Raw genomic sequence first — 19,029 nt, 5'->3', positions numbered from 1 at the left:
AAAGGGGGCCTAAATCTCCAAATGGTGTAATAAAATTGTATACCACAACCAGACACAACTGGTAACTTTTCCTATAGAGCAGGGGCTGAAATCTAAAACTTAGGCTAAGTCGCGGGCTGAATTTTTTTATTAAGATATTTAGGGGTTCTTTTATTAAGGTACGCTGATTTAGCACGCGCTAAATGCACACCTTAATAAAAGTACCTCTTAGTCTTAGTAGAAGTATAGGATTACAACCTCTCCAACAAAATAAACAAAAAAGACTTTTCCTCTCTATTAAATCCTAGCTCACATTCGCGGTCTAACACCAGCTCGGGATATACATTTCAAATTTGACATATTGTAATCACAAAACAGAAAATAAAATGATTTTTTTCTACCTTTTGCACACCACTAATACTCAAAGACAAAGAAATGTTCCCACAGTTGATATCAACAAAGAAAAAGAGAAACAAATCAGGTTCCCGCAAAGAGATATATTTCTGAATCTGCTCTTATAGCATTTTCCTCCCCAAAACGCATATGCCTACACTTTGCCACAAGCCCAGCACTGCAGCTAGCCTTGTGCCAGCCAGAAAGCAGATAAACTTAACCCTGAAGTTTAAGAGAGCTGATCAGTGCAGCAGCTCTCCAACTAATATGGAGCAAGACCCTGTTTCTGTAGAGATTTCCCAAGAGCAGGAGCCCTGGGAGGAGTGGAAGCAGTATGAGGACAAACACTCCTTTAAACCTAGTCTAGGCTCTAGTAAGACACAGCTTAGGAAACAGGCTCCCAGTCCTTTAGGCGCACACCTGCTGAAACTGATTGAAGAGCAGGAGAGAGCTCAGGGAAAGCAGAAGCCTGCCCATCCCCCACACAGGCTGGAGCGTGGCTCTCCCAGAGCAAGTTAGGTGGAGCAGTGCAAGCCAGGGAGAGTTAGAGCTGAATCAGCAGAGGAAGCAGACGAATGGCTAGGTGCTCCAGAGGGTAGGCAAGGGAATGATGTGGAAATGCAGGATTCAGATGAATCCTTATTGATAAACCAGCCAGACTGCCTGAGGCCAGAGGAAGCCATGGACATTTCACTGGAACCAGTGGTGACGGGACTAAATCGCGCGAGACAACGGCACACAGACAACTGAGCGCAAGGTTGACGGTGCGCTGAAGAAAAGCACTATTTTAAAGGGCTCCGATGGGGTGTTTGTGGGGGAACCCCCCCACTTTACTTAACAGACATTGCGCTGGCATTGTGGGGGGCTTGGGGGGTTGTAAACCCCCCATTATATTTAAAACTTAACTTTTTCCCTAAAAAACAGGCAAAAAGTTCAGTTTCAAGTATAATGAGGGGGGTTACAACCCCCCAAGCCCCCCACAACACCAGCGTGATGTCTGTTAAGTAAAATAGGGGGGCTCCCCACCAACACCCCCCGTCGGAACCCTTTAAAATAGTGCTTTTCTTCGGCGCGCCGTCAACCTTGCGCTCAGTTGTCGGTGCGCCGTTGTCTCGCGCGATTTTGTCTATGAACCGGAACCAGTTGATGACCGAATGGATGAAAGTTAAGTTTTCTTTTTGCTTTCAACTGCACTGTGTTGTTAGATGAAGGAACTGTTTGCTGGCTGTTTGAGAATTTAAAAGCACGTTGCAGGGAAAAGCTGCCCTGCCTGAAAAGGACTTTGGACCGTGGTTTTTTTTTTTTTTTTCTGTTTTGGAAAGTTAAGCTACTGGTTGCTACAGTGGGGATTGTGGGGCAGAATCCACACAAGATCCACAGGGTTGGGATTGCGGGGCCAATTAGGCTGTTTTTGAGAGTGGATTCAGCAATTCCCCATCCCCACCAACTTACTCGGGTTGGTAGGGGGAAAACCTGACTAAGCTTAGGCAGGCACAGTGTACTTTACAAGGACAAGTTGGTGTTTGCAGGACTGTAAAATACTTACCCATTTTTGATGTTTTTGTTTGCTTGAAAGAAGCCGGTGAGGAACTTCTAATACTTACCCTGAGGCAAGGGTGTGACCAGCCATGTGCTGATTTGGCAGCCAGAAGGACTGCAGAGCTAATAGCCAGAACAAGTATACCATTTGAGTTTGTTTTCTTCTTATTTTGGATTAACATCGGGATCTGGATGTGCCCCTTTGCTCCCTGACTAAACACCCCTACTCCACAGATGTTACCCTGATACACCTCCTACCTTTTAATAAAAACACACCAAACAACCTTTTGGTAATTAGCCGCAGCTCTGTTTATTAATAAAATTAACATATTATAATTTCCATCAAACAGTGATTAACATAAATCCAAGAGCTCCTCCCGAGCTACCCCAAAAACCAACTTTCAGTGCCCTCGACCCTGCCACCTCAACAAGGGTCAGAGGGGTGGCATGTCCCTCATGCCCCTTTATCCGGGTCACCTGACCCCCCATCACCCGATGAGCCCAATGACCGAATAGCTCGGGAGATCCGCCATAGGCCTGTGAACGCACAGGCCCCCCCCCCCCCGGCAACAGAGCAGCGGCTAACCCAAACCCAAAACACGTTCGCAACCCACCGCAAAATCGTCCAAGAGCAGATCCCACCCAATGTCAGACAAATGCACTCTATCTGTGTGAAAGAGCCCTCCACAACCCACATCAACCCATCCATGTAACAGCTGCTCACCACCCTGCGACTCAACCCACTTCCCCACCTGACGGTTAAACTTAGACAAACCACGGGTCCACCGCCGGGACGCGAGACGCCGTGGACGCGGAATAACATCCGACCATAAAACACGCGTACCTGGAAACCAAGCAAAAAGAACCTGCAGATCATCCTTAATGATGTTAACTAACTGTCTAGCCGTCATAGAATCGACATCATTACCCCCCAGGTGAATAATGAGCACGTCCGGACGACGAGGGCCAGCTCGCAAAGGTGACAAAAACGGCAAAAGCTGATGCCATCTCATGCCGCGCTGCCCCCACCAAGATACCCGCACACCCATATGACCAAGCCCAAGATGTCGACCTCCAGGTCGCAATAAAGCCCTCTCTCCAGCCCAATGCACAAAGGAATGCCCGATTATCCACACAGAACAGCTCCGACCAGCACCTGAAAAACAAAACAAATCAGCCACAAACAGAACAAACTCAACCCCCCGACCCCAATACAATCACTGACCCACTGAACTACGCCCGCGCCCTCTAGCCGAACACGATGGCCTAATGTAGCCACGGAAAGCCCCAGACACCCAACGCCCCAACCGCCGGATACCCGCCTCCGACATACTAGCAGCACAAGCGCTGGTGGCGGCACCAATCCGAAAGGAGTGAGTGCCGTAGCTCCTAGGCTCCTCGCCGCAGCGTATCAAAGCCAGGCACAGCACCGCCAAGAACTGAAACCTAGAGAGAGGGACCCCATCCACGTGCACAAATAAGACAGGAGAGACCGCAACCCGCACCAGTAAAAAAGCCCTCAAACAAGACACTGGACAAGAAACACAACCTTCCACCTGGCGGAGAACCAACCACTGGCCACGCCCGACCTGATCCGTCTTAGAGCTAGCCACACAGATTCTTGCCTCACTGGCGCCCAGCTCCACATGTTCAACCAACAAACCACGCCCCCTTGCCATATCGGCTGGACTAACTAACAATTCCCCCACGCGCAATGCCCCAAAAAACGCTAGAGAAAAAGCCGCCCGAAAAAGAACCGCCTCGTAAGGAGAGCGAGCCAAATCGGGCAATGCTGACAAAAGTCGAACAAGCAAGTCATGTCGGATAGGCAAACGAGAATCCGGCTTAGGAGGGGCCACCCTTCCCAATGCACGCAGCAGGCGTTGGACAAGAAAACCCGAGGAAGGGCAGTTCCAACCCAAAGCCCGACAGAAGAAGGCAAACCCCGCCAACCTCCCCTGCACTACCCGTCTAGATACCCCAGACCTGCCTGAATCCAGCACAAAATCCTCAAGAAAGGACTCGGCCACATCTCCTGGAACCCAACCCCTGCCGACCAAAAAGGTAAAAACCACACGGAAACCGGCTGAGTAATGCGACCAGGTAGTCGGTGCTACCGACAGGCGGAGCATTTCCCACACTCCTTCTCGACCAGGCTCCACAAATGCTCCGGCATCGCCAAACCTTCCTCCTGGGCCTCCGGCGCCAGTCGACGAAACTGCGAAAAATGGAAACGAGAGAGAGCATCAGCTATGCCATTCTGCAGACCGGGCACATGCCGCGCTCTAATAAAAACATTAAGACGCAGGCAACGCAAAACCAATGCTCTTACCAACACATTCACCGATAGGCAGTGCGCAACCTGTCTATTCACCACCTCCACTACCCCCTGATTATCGCACCAAAACACTACCCGCCGATCCCTCAATTTGTCGGGCCACAATTCGCAGGCCACAATGAACGGAAATAATTCCAAGAGCGTGACATTACGCGTGATGCCCCGAGCCACCCAAAATTGGGGCCACCGCTCGGCACACCAGGTGCCCTGACAGTAAAGGCCAAAGCCCACACCTCCAGCCGCGTCAGAAAACAGCTCCAAGTCCCCATTAGACACCTCCGGAGCTTGCATAGGCAAGCAGCCATTAAAGTCACGGAAAAAACAAGACCACATGCGCAGATCCGCCCGCACCCCAGATGACAGACGCAAAAAATGATGCCTATCCCGGACACCGGCCGTGGAAGCCGCCAACCGACGCGAAAAGGCACGACCCATGGGCAAGACCCGACAAGCGAAATTAAGAGAGCCAATCAAAGACTGAACCGCGTGCAAGGTAGATTTTGGAGTAGATAACATGCACTCAATAAGATCGAGCAATTGCCGGACCTTAACCGACGGCAAACGAGTCACCAACGCCTCGGAATCCAACTCAATCCCCAGAAAAACCAGAGATGAAACTGGACCCTCAGACTTGTTCTGCGCTAACGGAATCCCAAATTCCACGGCCATTGCTTCAAAAACCCCCTTAAGGCGCCCACAATCATCCGAATCACCAGAGCCTATGAACAAAAAATCGTCAAGATAGTGAACCACGGCATCCAGCCCAGAACGCTGAACCACCACCCAATGCAGGAACGTGCTGAACATCTTGAAATAAGCACACGAGATGGAACAACCCATCGGTAAACAGCGATCATAAAAGTAAGCACCCTCGAAACGAAATCCCAACAAAGGGTAAGACTGAGGATGGACTGGCAATAACCGGAAAGCCGATTGAATATCGACCTTCGCCAACAGTGCACCGCGGCCAGCCCTGAGAATAAGCCGCAAAGCACAATCAACAGAGGAATACCGCACGGTACACAAATCCCGCGGGATACCTTCGTTCACGGAAAACCCAACAGGCCGAGATAAATTGTGGATAAGGCGGAACTTACCCGGTTCCTTCTTAGGAACGACCGCCAGCGGAGACACCATCATAACCGGAAACGGCCGCTCCCGGAAAGGACCGGCAATCCGCCCCAAACGCAATTCCTCCTCCAATTTGCTACGAACTACAGAACGTAAATGATGCACGGACGACGCATTCCGCGACCGAGCCCCCGACAACTCGCCACGAAATGGTATCTCGAAACCCACTGAAAAACCACGCTCCAACAGAGTAGCTACCCTCAAAGGCCGGTAACGACGCAGCCACGGGCCTAAAACACCCCACCAAAACCGGTGTAGGCACCGAACACAACTTATCCCTATTTTCCGACCCCTGCAGCACCCCCAACCTGCTTCTTGGGGCACTTAAGCAGGGAATGCGGCTGGCCACATTGGGAGCATGCATGACGAAACCTGCAGTCAGAGAAGGAGCAGCTCGACTTGTTGAATCTCCAACAGACGTCAGTAACCGCTCCCCCACCGGTCCCAACCCCCGCCCTGGACCGAAAGGGCCGCCCGCCGCCCGAAACGCCCACAGGAATATGGCCCCCACTCACAGAGGCCGCCCCACCCTTGGAGGACATATGAGTGAGCCACAGATTAACATCTTGTGTACCCCACGACATATGCGAGTTCTCCTCCATCTTATCCCTAAATGCCTCATCATAGTTCAACCACGTCCAGCCCCCAAAGCGCTGGTACGCGTCGAGCACCGAGTCAGCATAGGATAACAATAAACCGTAATCACTAGGATGAGCGCGCCCCCAAACACTAGCCAGCCGCATGAAAGAACGAATCCAATTAAGAATGGATCGCGCAACTGGAAAGATCTTGGAAGCGCCAGACTCACGCTTGGACTTCTTACGACTCCGCCGATGCACTCTGCCCTCCATAAGCCGAAAAATATCTATACAAGAACGTCTTCTGATTTTACGCCGTAAAGCCCGTGGCACACGCTCCCAAAGTTCCGTCAGGGCCACCAAAGCTGGCACACCACGACCCTCACTCTGCGGAGCCATGCCACAACTCCCGGCCTGACCCACCTCCCCCACCGGCCCGGAAGCCGGGGAAGAGGAGGCAGACGACGAAGAGGAGGCAGACGACGAAGAGGACGCAGATGAAGACTGACTAGACGAAGAAGAATCACGCCTGCGCCGTCGCTTCCCCCTACCCCTCTTTCGACATGCACTCCCCCCAGCAACCACAGCAGGCGCCACCTTACCCGAAGTGGAAGGTCCATCTACAGCAACAGAGGTGCCACAGGAAATAACTTCCGTCGACGCTCTTGATGGTCGCTCCTCAACAGTGACGCCACGGCCAGCAACCACCACATCAGACGAGGGACCAGCCGCGCCTCCGCCAGCAGCCACCGACTCCATCGCAGAAGCCACTGATGATCTCTCACTGTGTTGCCGCTCCGAAACAGAACCAAGGCAGCCTGTCGAGCGTCCTGGAGCGCCACCGCCTGTATTCCACTGGGGCTCCGTCAGCACAAGCGGACTCTGTGGAGAGAAACCAAAACCAGGAAAAGAGCCCGGAAAACCGCCCCCAGGCGCCCCCCAACCAGCACTGCCAGACCCACTAGGTAACATACCCCCAGACCACCCAGGAGCAACCCCCCCCGGCCCAGAATGGGGGAAACAAGGCAGGACTCCAACCCTGCTGCCCCGGACCCCACGGGAAGGAACCATAAGGAACCCCCAAATGTCCCGCAGAACCAGGACCCCACGCTCCAGCCCCCCAGCTCGTGGAAGGCATAGGCGACGGTTGAAAAGGCCTCCCCTCTAATGTACCCAACCCCTCCACCCCCGATACCGGCACAGCACGAACCTCGGCAACACCAGGCAAGGATGGAGTCTGGTGAGCAACTACAGGCTCAGAAACCACAACGGGATCCTGTGGGGAAGCCCGAACCCCTAATTCAGGAGCCTCAGAGCTACGGCCCTCCGGCCTAGCAGGCTGCCGCCCGCTCGACTTGCTTGACCTACCCCCCCCACCAGATTTACTCGTCCCGGGACCCCGCGTCAAGGCAACCCCCGATGATCCGACGCCCGCTGCGGGAGACCTCCCACCCAGACGACCTGCAGCACCAGCGATCGCAATAGCCGAAAGCGCCTCGCGCTTCGACCTGCGATCCGGCCTACCCTGCACAGCCACGCCCGCCGAACCCACCTGCTCCTCCGGGTCCTCGATAAGGGAATCGCCCGCCTGAAAAGATATTTCCGCTTCATCCGACACCAGACCTCCCGCAACCGCCGACCTCGCCGCCATGCCGCCGCTGCAACAGACACGCCAGAGAGGGAAAAAACGCCCTGGAGGACCCAAACGGTTGAGTCCTCCACTGCCCCCTCCTTAAATCCCCTCGCCTCCGCACCTCCCCCGACACGCACCCAATCAACTTTAAAGTTGGCTGTCGCCTTTTAACAGGCCAATCAGCCGACGGGCAGATTCCACCGCCCCCCCGACCGCCCCAGCCGATGAGCCACACGGAGGCCCACCAGCCCCGTATTATATTTTGCCCTTCGGCACGAGGCCTCGGGCTCCCATATATTTTGAACATTGGCTACACTACTAAATAAAGCCTTCCTAATTTGAACAGTGGTTGAACGGTAGCCTTATTGTGTTGGGAGAACAGTTGCCATTCTGACTATTATTCTCTCAGAACATTTTTATCCCAGCAGGGCTTTTGAAGGCACACCAGAGTCCATTATTTGTGCTCTGCCCGGTATCCAACTCAGAACCCAATACCAGGCGTGCAACAACTTATGCACATATGTGCCCTCCAATTTGATATCATTATTATTATTTTTTTTAGAATTTTCATTACATTTTTAATAAAATCTAGGAAATATCATATAATAGAATGCTTAGCTATCAACATAATCCCTGCCAGGTATAATTAGAAGTCAGTCTAAGGTTGTCCTCCACACTTGCTTCATATCTCTTGGTTTGTCACAATCTTTGGGCCTAAGAGAGCCACAGCCAAGGCTAGTACGATTTTCCCAACACGATGGAAATTCCATACGTCCCCAAAAATGTTTTTAACCAGGCCCATACTCACTCCAGCACCAACTCAGCTGGCCCGCCGGCAGACATTAAAGCAGCCTGCAGAGGATCGCTGGTCAGCTGTAGTGATCCTAGCAGGCTGCCATTGGCCTCGTTCCCTCTGCCGCGGTCCCACCCCTCCTCTAACGTTGAGGCTACGGCAGCTTGCTAGGATCACTACAGCTGACCAGCAATCCTCTGCAGACTGCTTTAATGTCTGCCAGCGGGACAGCTTCAGTGCAAATTGGTAATCGTCCCTCGAGCCAAATTTTACTACACCACGGGACAGATTTTGACATCTGCTATAGAAGAAGACACTTTGCCCTTAGTGATTAATATTTCAGATGTAATTATGACATAAAATGAAAGTGTTTGTTCAGAAATTGCTGATGCTGATGATGACTCCGATGTTTGTTGGGTTGTTGTACCTTATGTGCAATCTTACATCCTATTGAATCCTCATAAATTGGAGTTCTAGGTGGGTTTCCTGTAGACTCCGATTATGTCTCCACTACAAGTGCATCTGACTGTTTGGAAAGTGTGTCTTGGACATAGTAACATAGTAGACGGCAGCAGATAAAGACCCAAATGGTCCATCTAGTCTGCCCAACCTGATTCAATCTAAAAATTTGTTTGGGTTTTTTTCCTTTTTCTTAGTTATTTCTGGGCAAGAATCCAAAGCTCTGCCTGGTTCTGTTCTTAGATTCCAACTACTGAAAAGTTATGTTTTATTATATAGACTTACACCAAAAAAGCATTCCAATTCAACACATTGCAAAGTCACAGCAGCAAATATCATACAAATAATAGACATAAACTTGACACTTCACTATCCCCACACCAAACCTGTACATATGAAAACTAAACAGTCCCAAACCCTGTACACAAAGTGACTAGAACCCCCCTCCCCCCCAGCAATAAATAAACATAAATAGAAAAACTCAGTTAAAACAAAAACTGAAACACGCATCAGGGAGGCCGAAGCCGCACCCCCTTCCACAGTAGACGCCACTGCTGTTCACTTCTCCTTTTTCTCTCTGCTTCTGCAATTTGGCACACTGCCCGCACCACATCCATTGCCACTGTGTCCGGTGCCAGCTGTCGCTGCCTCAGCGACATCTGGCAACGTGCCATCCAAATAAAATACTTCAGTATGGATAAAATAATAAAAAAGTTTCACCATACACCCTCTTCCCCCCACCACCCCCATAAACCCAATCTGCATAACTCAGACTTTCAAACAAACCCACCTGAAACCCCAAATCCCTGGCCACCCTCCTCCCCACCTCAACTGAAAAGGGGCAAAAACACAAAAAATGTTCCATTGTTTCTAACACTCCCTGGCACTCCCCCCCTTGAACACTCCTTGTCAGCCACAGGTCTACACTTCAGATTTGCCCGGACATACATCTTGCCGTGTAGTGCCAGCCATGCCAAATCGAAGTACTTAGGGGGCAGGCATGGCATCGCCACATTACGTAGTGCCTGCTGTTAATGTATCCCCGGGCAATCCTTCAGCAGAGGTTCCACCGCATAACACTGGTGCAGCACTCTTTCCGTCCATTTATTCCTCCCCCTCCCCCACTTCATCCACTGTTATCCTCCAACTCCTAACTAAACAGGCCATGTCCACCTGACCCGGCACCCATGCCAAAACCCCCACCACCCGCTTCTTCCCTATTTCCACTCTCCCCAACCAGTCTTTCCAAAAAACTGTACCTCACATCTGAACACTTTCCACCCATGCTACCCTTTCCTGCCATCCCCTCACCAACCCCCTAAATGGAACTGGAGGAAGAGGGAGGAGAAAAAAAGAATGGGGTTCACCATCTCCAAGCCCCCTTGTTCTTTTGCCAAATACGTTACCCCCTCTTTATTGGATTTAATCGGTTACCCCAGAGGGACTGAAAAAAAAGACTGTACATCGTAGCGTGCAACCCCTGCGGGAGCAAACACACACAACTCAGGAATAGGATCAAATGAACCAAATATGCTTTCATTAGATGCACCCGTTCCAGAAATGTCAGCTTCCACTGCTTCCAGGCTTCCACTTTCTGCTGTCCTTCCTGGATTTTTTCCCTTCCAATTCTCCATTTGATATGTCTCATCCCTACTGAAAACAACCCCCAGCACCCTTACCCTCCCCTGTGGAGGCATGAACCCACTTGTACTCTCCACCTCCCATGCTGGATCACCGAGTTTCAACAAATGACTCTTTTCCTGGTTAATGCGTGCCCCTGTGGCTCCTGAATACTCCTCCAGTTTTTCCTCCATCCACCCAAACTCTGTCTTTGAAGACACAAACACAGAGATGTCATCGGCATATGCCACCATCCTGACCTTTGTGCCTTCTCCCATATCTAACCCTGTTAAACCCCTACCCTTCTCCAGCCGCTGCAGCAATGGATCGATGGCAAACACATATAGCAATGGACTTAAGGGACATCCTTGTCTCACCCCTTTCCCAATGGAGAAACTCTTTCCCCTCCATCCATTCACCAAGGGAAAGGTTGCTGCCTCCCTATACAGAGTCTTCAACCCCTCCACAAACTGCACAAGAATCCCATACTTTGTAAGAACCCCCCACAAATATTCATATGGCACCCTATCAAAGGCTGTGGCTTGGTCCAAACTAACTAGCACCCGCCCCCCCCCTGGGCCCTCCGACCCCTCTCAACTGCCTCTCTTACTGTTACCACTGCTTCTATCACCCCCCTCCCCTGCATGCCACACATCTGTGCTGGTACCAGTACTGCTGCCGCCACCTCTCCCAGTCTTGTGCACATCGTCTTTGCTAAAACTTTCCTATCTGTATTAAGCAAAGAAATTGGCCTCCAATTTCCCACCCTTGACCCTACCTTCCCTGGCTTCGCAATCAAACTCAATACCGCCTCCCTCATGGTCCTCGGCAGAACAGGCTGACAGCTAAGCTCCGCAAACAGCTGCACCAAGAAAGGTATCATCTGCTAACAAATTTGTTAAAAAACTCAGCTGTCAACCCATCTGGACTAGGTGACTTTCCTCTGGTCAGGCCGACTATCGCCCGTCTTAACTCCTCCACCATTCATGGGCCATTCAGTGCTTCTGCCTGTTCCTCTGTTAACTCTACCCCCACCCCGGGGTCCCCTCTATATATTCCTCCCACCCCTCCCTTCCCTCTTGCCCAACTGCAAAGAGCCCCCCAAAATGCCCTCCCACCACCCTCAATATCCCTTCTCATGACTCCTGCTCTATCCCCTCATTGTCCCACAAACTCCCCACCTTCTGCCGCCTGACCCTCTCTTTGCATGCCCTGAAAGGGTCTGGTGAGATGAAATGCCCATAGTCCCTTTCCCACACTAAGGACCTATATCTATCGTACTGTAGTGCTTCAATTTTTCCTTTGAGTACCTGAATCCCCTCCCCCTTTTCACCTCCTTCCACCCTCCAATTTATTCCTTCCTCAGGGCTACCAGCCTCCCCTCCCTGTTTTGTGATGCCCTCCTACTTATTTTATTGAAAAAACCCTTGATCCTACCCTTCACAACCTCCCACCATCCCCCCAATGACCCATACGTGCTCACAGTAGACAGCTGGTCTGTCCAGAACTCCCTAAAGGCCTCCTGTACACTCTCTTCCTGGAGCCATGCATTGTTGAGCCTCCACAGACCCCCTACCCATAACCAGGTTCTTCCCCCCTACCTGTATGCTCACCAAATCGTGATCCGTAAATTCAACATGCTGCACTTGGGGAGGGACCTGACAGTCTTCCCTCCTTACAAAAAACCTGTCGATATGACTATGGCATTTCCCCCTGCCAAACGTAAACCCCCCTTGCTTTCCAAAAACTGTATAAATATCAACCAGCCCTGCCCCCTCCCCCACCTGTTTAAAAAATAATTCCTCATATCCTAAAGAAAATTTCCTTCCTTCCCTATCCTCCTGCCTCACCACTGCATTAAAATCTCCTCCCCACACCACCCTCCTGGCCGTGTATAAATAAGGTCTGATCCAGGAGATTAGAGCTTTACGCTCCCACTTCCTCTGAGGACCGTAGATGTTCACCAACTTTACCTCCTCCCCTTCCACCCTTCCATCCAATATCTGCCCCCTCCCCCCACCTAATTCCACCACCCTAAGCACTTCCACTGCCCTGGAGTTAAACAGAATTGCCACCTCCCCCCATATGCCTCCTGGGCTAATACCCAGTACAACGGCCCCCATTTCCAGTCCCTTTTAGCTTTCCACAATAAACTTGGGTGGTCAACCCTTGTTTCTTGCAACATGATAACATCCAGTTTTTTGGAAGCCAGGAACTCATAAACCAGAAACCGCTTTCTCTCTGTCCGGAGACTAGCAACATTCAAAGTTGCAATATTCAAACCGGGACCCCCCATAATGAAACTAATTTAGATTTCTTCCCCCCTTCTCTCCATTTCCCTCTTCCATTCCCCTCTTCACCATTACCCCTGGGGGGACCGCCTCGCCCTCCGCCAGAATCAACTCTTCCTCAATTATTTCCCTTTCCTTATCTTCCACTTCCTTAATCACATCCCTCCCCACCATCAAAACGTCCCCCCATCTACTTCCATACCCTCCTTCCCACCCCCCCCTCTGTATTTAGAAAAGCCCCTCCCCATCCCCTTTCACTCCCACTTTCTCAACCTGCAACCTCTCCAAAATCACCACCGGGTATTCCTGCTGCCCTCCCTCCTGACCTTTTTCCCCTTTCCTCTTCTGGGACACCCCACCTCCATCCTCTTCTTCCTGTGCCAATACACTAAACCTATTAGTATCCTCAACCCTATCCCCCCTTCTTTTCCTCTGGTGTTTCCCCACCTTCTTACTATGTACCATTTCCCATGTACCCCATCCCCCCCCACCCTCTCTCCCCCCCATGCTTCCTGCACCAGCCCTTCACCCTGTCTCACCTTTTCCTGGCTATCTTCCTGACCACCCGCCTGATCCCGCTCCTGAGGTTTCTCCCCTCTTCCATCATCTTCCTCACTCCCCACTTCATTTTCCTCTCGCCACCTGTTATGTGCAGCCCTCAGACACTTGCTGAACGGGTGCCCCAGACATCCACACAAGTTGCACTGAATGAGGTCACACTCCTCCCCAATATGCCCCTTCCCTCCACATTTTACACACATCAGGGTAGGATACACCATACTGAGATGCCTAAACGATCCAAATCGAAAACATACCCTGGGCTGCCCTTTGTTAAAACATTGGATGCACTCTCTCCCAATGTATGCCACTGGTGGAACATGCTGTATCACATTACCTACTTGACTTAGCTTCATGCTGGCCGTCCATCCACCAGCCCAGACCCTACTCGGGTCCATGATCTTCACTAATGGAGTCCGAAGCACCCCATACTGATTCAACCAGTATGTCAGGTCTGAACTGGGGATGGACTCATTTCTCACCAACACTGTCACTTGCACAAGGTCAGGCTTACTCACAAGTCTGGCCTTAAATTCTGACCACTGCTCCCTCCCCCTCACCCCCTCATATTTTTCCCAAAGTAATTGTAAACCCCTCTGTCTCTGGAAACTGATGTCATACTCCGGAACCATTACCGGGTGAATACAGGCATACAGGTCCTCAGGGATGAAGCCCAACCCCAGAACCATTCTCAACACCCTGTCCCTTGTTGGCATATTCCCCACCCCACCCACTTCAACTGAACCACATTTCTTCTCTTAAAAATACCACCCTCTCCCCTCCCCCATTGCCCCACCCCCCAACAATTACCATTCCCTCCACCATCCTCTCTCCTCCCCCGCTCTCCCCTTGTGCATTTCCCCTCCCCTGATTCTTATCCCCCTGCCCCAATCCCCCAGCCACCATATCTGCAAAAGATATTCCCCTTTTAACCCCTTTCCAGGCACCATGCCCACCACCACCAGATCCCTCCCCCTCCCCAACACCCCCATTCACATCCATAGGGACCTGTCCTACTTCAAACTGCCCTGCATTCAGTTCTCTCAACTGCAGTTCTTTAGAACAGTGGTTCCCAACCCTGCCCTGGAGGACCACCATGCCAATCGGGTTTTCAGGATCGCCCTAATGAATATGCATAGAGCTGATTTGCATATCTGTCACTTTCATTATATGCAAATCTCTCTCATGCATATTCATTAGGACTAGCCTGAAAACCCGATTTGCTTGGTGGTCCTCCAGGACAGGGTTGGGAACCACTGCTTTAGAACAAGGCAAAACTTACTTTGTCCCTTGCTGCCGTTGAGGCAGCGCTGTTCCATCACCAGTAACCTTCTCCTCCTCCTGCACTGGCCTCTGGAGTTTCTCTTGTTCCTACTCCTGACTCCGCTCCACACTCCACACCACACCTTCCACCACACTGGAAACAGCATTCTGCTGTGCACTGCTCTCAGAGTTAGGTTGGTCCTGAGAACTCTTCCCATGGGCTGCATTCTGCCCCACTCCCATTAGCTGGGATTTTCCTTGCAGCAGGAACCCAGGTGTATGTAATCTCTGCCTGTTCTCAGTCACATTCAAACCACTTTCTTCTACCATCTCCTCCTCCATGAACTTCAGTATATTACTTGGTAAGCTATGTTCAGCTGCCAGCAGTTCCAGAGCCTCTCCTTCAGGTGCTTTTATTAAAGATTTTGATTGCTCAAACTCTGCATGCTCCAAGTATTTTCCTCTTTGTATGTTTTTTTTTCTTTCTGCGCTCCTTTGTCTGCCCCTCCTCCACTCCAGCTTCTAATTTGCTGTTCCCAGCTACTGCTTCTCTCACTCCCCAGCTATAACATTCCAAACTTTCCCCAAGCTGGTCACCTATAGCAATTGTGGAGATTGCTTCTTCCACGACTGTTATGGAGGCTTTCTGTTTCTCCACTACTGGTCTGGGAGTTTGCTATTCTACTGCAGTGCTGGGCGCTTGCTTTTCCTTTTGTACAGTTTCCGCCCTGGGTTCTTCTGCTGCCCTTACCACCGTGTGTCCAACTAGCCCAGCCATCCTCTCATGATTCCTATATATTTCTGCCATAGGGTTTGTACTATCTTTTGTAATGTTGTCATTTCAGCCATGCAGTTCTCAACCTGCCTTTGCAAATACTGTTGTTCCTTCTAGTATTTCTTTTTCTGTTCCTCTGGAGCCATCTTGCACAGCATGGCCACCATTCGCTGTCTCTTTTGCAGGTCTTGGAACTTCTTCTCCAAGCCTGCCATTCCTTTAACTGTTAGTATGGCTCTTGTGGCCAAATCTAACTCCATCTCACCCTCCTCTCCACTGAAAAGTTCCTCCTCTGATTCCAATGAATCTTCCACCACAGTAACTGCCTGGTTCTTCTGCCTGCCCACCTCCACCTCCACCTCCAAAGCCCAGGCCCTGCCAGACCCCTGGTGTACCTTCTCTCTCCCTGGCTCCAATGCTGGGGAAGGAACCCCTTTTCCATGAGCCCCAGGGTCTGGCTTTCCTGGCTTCCTCCAGCCTGAAGACCCAGGTTTCTCCTCATCATGTTCTAGCTTGTTCTCCATAGCAGGCCATCTTGCCTGGGACTTCCCCTGGGAAGGGACCCCAGGCTTCATATCTCTGTCTGGGGCACAGAGCTAGGCCCAGCTCCCACCTTCCACAGGCCTATGGTTCCCAGTTGCAGCTCTCTCTTCAGCTTTTCTCACAACCAAAGTCATACACAGACTGGTTCCAACTACTGAAGTCTCCATCAAAGCTCACTCCTGTCCATCTACACCCTCCCAGCCATTGAAGCCCTCCCCAGCCCATCCTCCACCAAACGGCCATATACAGACATAGACTATGCAAGTCTGCCCAGTACTGGCCTTAGTTCTTCAATTTTTACTATTATTTTCTGATTCTAGATCCTCTGTGTTTGGAAAGCTTGTAAGGTGTCCAGAATGCTCTGTGGTATAAGAAAAGTGACATTTGTTTAGTTGCTGATGCCTGTAGGGCCTTTAAGGAAAGGAGCCAAACATCTTTCTAATCTAGTGAGGATAAAGTAGACAACGACTGAGTTCAAAGAAGCGTGGGATGAACACAGAAGATTTAGAATTAGAAAATAATATTAAATATTGAACTAGGCCAGTTACTGGGCAGACTTGCACTGTGTGTATGGCCGTTTGGTGGAGGATGGGCAGGGGAGGGCTTCAATGGCTGGGAGGGTGTAGATGGGCTGGAGTAAGTCTTAACAGAGATTTTGGCAGTTGGAACCCAAGCACAGTACCGGGTAAAGCTTTGGATTCTTGCCCAGAAATAGCTAAGAAGAAAAAATTAATTAAAAAAAAAAAAAATTAAATTGAATCAGGTTGGGCAGACTGGATGGACCATTCGGGTCTTTATCTGCCGTCATCTACTATGTTACTATGACGTATCACTTGTCCACATAGTATATAATGCTGAAGAAAATGAGTATTTAGATTTCTTTAATGTTTTATACCATGCAGATGCCTCTCCCCTCTTCAACCTAAAAACTGCACACCACTGAAGTATGGAAGGAACTTCTGTAGATAAAGACCTTTTGCGCATAAGACATTTGAGCCAGTGGTGCAATTGAAGCCATCGATAGAACTGGTGGCAGGAAGATTAAACGTAGCTGAGAAAGTGGCAAAAGTAGATAAATTGTTGCCACTGAGTAAATGGTTGAGAGACCATATTCCAGATTTGATCCAGGATTCCATTCTATGTGCTGACCCTGTATGGTTACTTGAGGATTATGCTAAATGGAAAACATAGTAGTAAGAACATAAGAAGTGCCTCTGCTGGGTCAGACCAGAGGTCCATCCTGCCCAGCAGACCGCTCATGCGGCGGCCCACCAGGTCTAAGACCTGTATAGTAACCCTCTATCTATACCCTCCTATCCCCTTTTCCTTCAGAAAATTGTCCAATCCCTTCTTGAACTCTAATACCGTACCTTATCCTATCACGCCCTCTGGAAGCGCAATCTAGGTGTTCACCACCCGTTAAGTGAAGAAGAACTTCCTAGCCTTGGTTCTAAATCTGTCCCCTTTTAGTTTTGCCGAATGCCCTCTTGTTCTTTCAGATTTCAAAAGTTTGAAGAATCTGTCCCTCTCCACTTTCTCTATGCCCTTCATGATCTTGTAAGTCACTATCATATCCCCTCTAAGTCTCCGCTTCTCCAGGGAAAAGAGCCCCAGTTTCTCCAGTCTTTCAGCGTATGAAAGGTTTTCCATACCTTTTATCAAACGTGTCGCTCTCTTCTAGAGCCTCTCGAGTATCACCATATCCTTCTTTAGGTACGGTGACCAATATTGGACGCAGTACTCAGATGTGGGCGCACCATCGCCCGATACAACGGCAGGATAACTTCTTTTGTTCTGGTTGTAATACCCTTCTTGATTATACCTAGCATTCTATTCGCTTTCTTAGCGGCTGCTGCGCACTGTGCCGACGGCTTCATTTTCTTGTCGACTATTACCCCCAAGGCCCTTTCTTGGGTACTCTCACTCAGTAACAGCCCTTCCATTGTGTAGTTGTATCTCGGGTTTCTGTTTCCTACATGCAAGACTTTGCATTTCTCTACATTGAACTCCATCTGCCATCTCATCGTCCATTCCTCCAGTCTGTTCAGGTCCCTTTGTAAATCTTCGCATTCCTCTATAGTCCTGGCCCCACTAAATAGTTTGGTGTCGTCTGCGAATTTTATTACTTTGCACTTCATCCCTGTTTCTAGATCATTTATAAATACATTGAATAGCAGCGGTCCAAGCACCGACCCTGCGGAACACCACTCGTGACCCTCCTCCAGTCCGAGTAGTGGCCCTTCACTCCTACCCTCTGCTTCCTACCCGCCAACCAATTTCTGATCCATCTGTGTATGTCTCCTTCCACCCCATGGTTCTTTAGTTTCCGAAGTAGGCGTTTATGGAGTACCTTGTCAAAGGCTTTTTGGAAGTCTAAGTATACGATGTCTATGGGGTCCCCTTTGTCCATCCGTTTGTTAATTCCTTTGAAGTGCAATAAGCTCGTTAGGCACGATCTTCCCTTGCAGAAGCCAAGTTGGCTTGTTTTCATAAGTTTATTCCTTTCTAGATGCTCCTCGATGCTATCTTTAATCAGCGCTTCCGCCATTTTCCCCGGAACCTAGGTCAGACTTACCAGTCTGTAGTTCCACGGGTCACCTCTTGATCCCTTTTTAAAGATGGGTGTAACGTTGGCTATTTTCCAATCCTCCGGGATCATGCCTATTTTCAGGGATAGATTACAAACTTGTTGTAGTAGTTAGAAACATAGAAATGTAGAGTATGATGGCAGAAAAGGGCCGGCATCCCAACAAGTCTGCCCACTTAAGAACCCTCCCTCCCTCGAGAATCCATCTTTTAAGCATTCCTTGGAGCGACTCCACCTGTCTATCCCATCGTCCCTTAAAGTCGAGCGTGGTACTGGCCTCAATTACCTGATGTGGAAGACCATTCCATCGATCAATTACCCTTTCAGTGAAGAAGTATTTCCTGGTGTCCCCATGAAATCTTCCACCCCTGAGTTTTAGCGAATGCCCTCTTGTTGCCGTGGGACCCATAAGAAGAAAGATTTCTTCCTCCACCTCAATGTATTTGAATGTTTCTATCATGTCCCCCTTTTCTCTGCGCTCTTTGAGAGAATATAAGCACAGCCTGCTCAAACGTTCTTCATAAGGGAGATCTTTAAGTCCTGAGACCA

General features: G+C 50.1%; 2 protein-coding genes across 8 annotated transcripts in view; one reads left to right on the top strand and one right to left on the bottom strand.

The window, feature by feature from the left end:
- LOC117346511 (alpha-1,4-N-acetylglucosaminyltransferase-like) overlaps positions 1-19,029 on the top strand; it is a 274,220-nt gene that overhangs the window by 131,567 nt on the left and 123,624 nt on the right. For 2 of the 7 annotated variants that reach the window (XM_033916280.1, XM_033916219.1), the window contains exon 1: positions 14,750-14,937. The exons of 2 other annotated variants lie outside the window; for them this stretch is intronic. Coding sequence is in view for 1 of the 5 variants with exons in the window: in XM_033916197.1 (XP_033772088.1) it covers positions 15,360-15,386 (27 nt within the window). In the remaining 4 variants the exon portion in view is untranslated. Of the gene's footprint in view, positions 1-14,749; positions 14,983-15,063; positions 15,387-19,029 lie in introns of those variants that run through there. 3 more of the 7 variants (XM_033916289.1, XM_033916253.1, XM_033916197.1) reach the window with 3 other exon arrangements.
- Positions 2,616-6,870, bottom strand: LOC117346503. Its single transcript, XM_033916185.1, has 2 exons — positions 6,561-6,870; positions 2,616-4,129 (listed from the first exon to the last, which is right to left on the bottom strand). The coding sequence occupies exons 1-2, from the start codon at positions 6,715-6,717 to the stop codon at positions 3,129-3,131; spliced, it is 1,158 nt and encodes a 385-aa protein (XP_033772076.1). The 5' UTR covers positions 6,718-6,870; the 3' UTR covers positions 2,616-3,128.

The sequence above is a fragment of the Geotrypetes seraphini genome, chromosome 1 (genome assembly GCF_902459505.1).
Source record: "Geotrypetes seraphini chromosome 1, aGeoSer1.1, whole genome shotgun sequence".
NCBI classification, from domain to species: Eukaryota; Metazoa; Chordata; class Amphibia; order Gymnophiona; family Dermophiidae; genus Geotrypetes; species Geotrypetes seraphini.
This window is presented reverse-complemented; position numbering and strand designations above follow the sequence as displayed.

Excerpts from the sequence above, each read along its gene's own strand:
- LOC117346503 (XM_033916185.1), bottom strand. The coding sequence starts at position 6,717 with ATGGAGTCGGTGGCTGCTGGCGGAGGCGCGGCTGGTCCCTCGTCTGAT. Across the intron at positions 4,130-6,560 it reads AGATGGACCTTCCACTTCGG|TTTCGTCGACTGGCGCCGGA; the intron begins GTAAGGTGGCGC and ends CATTTTTCGCAG.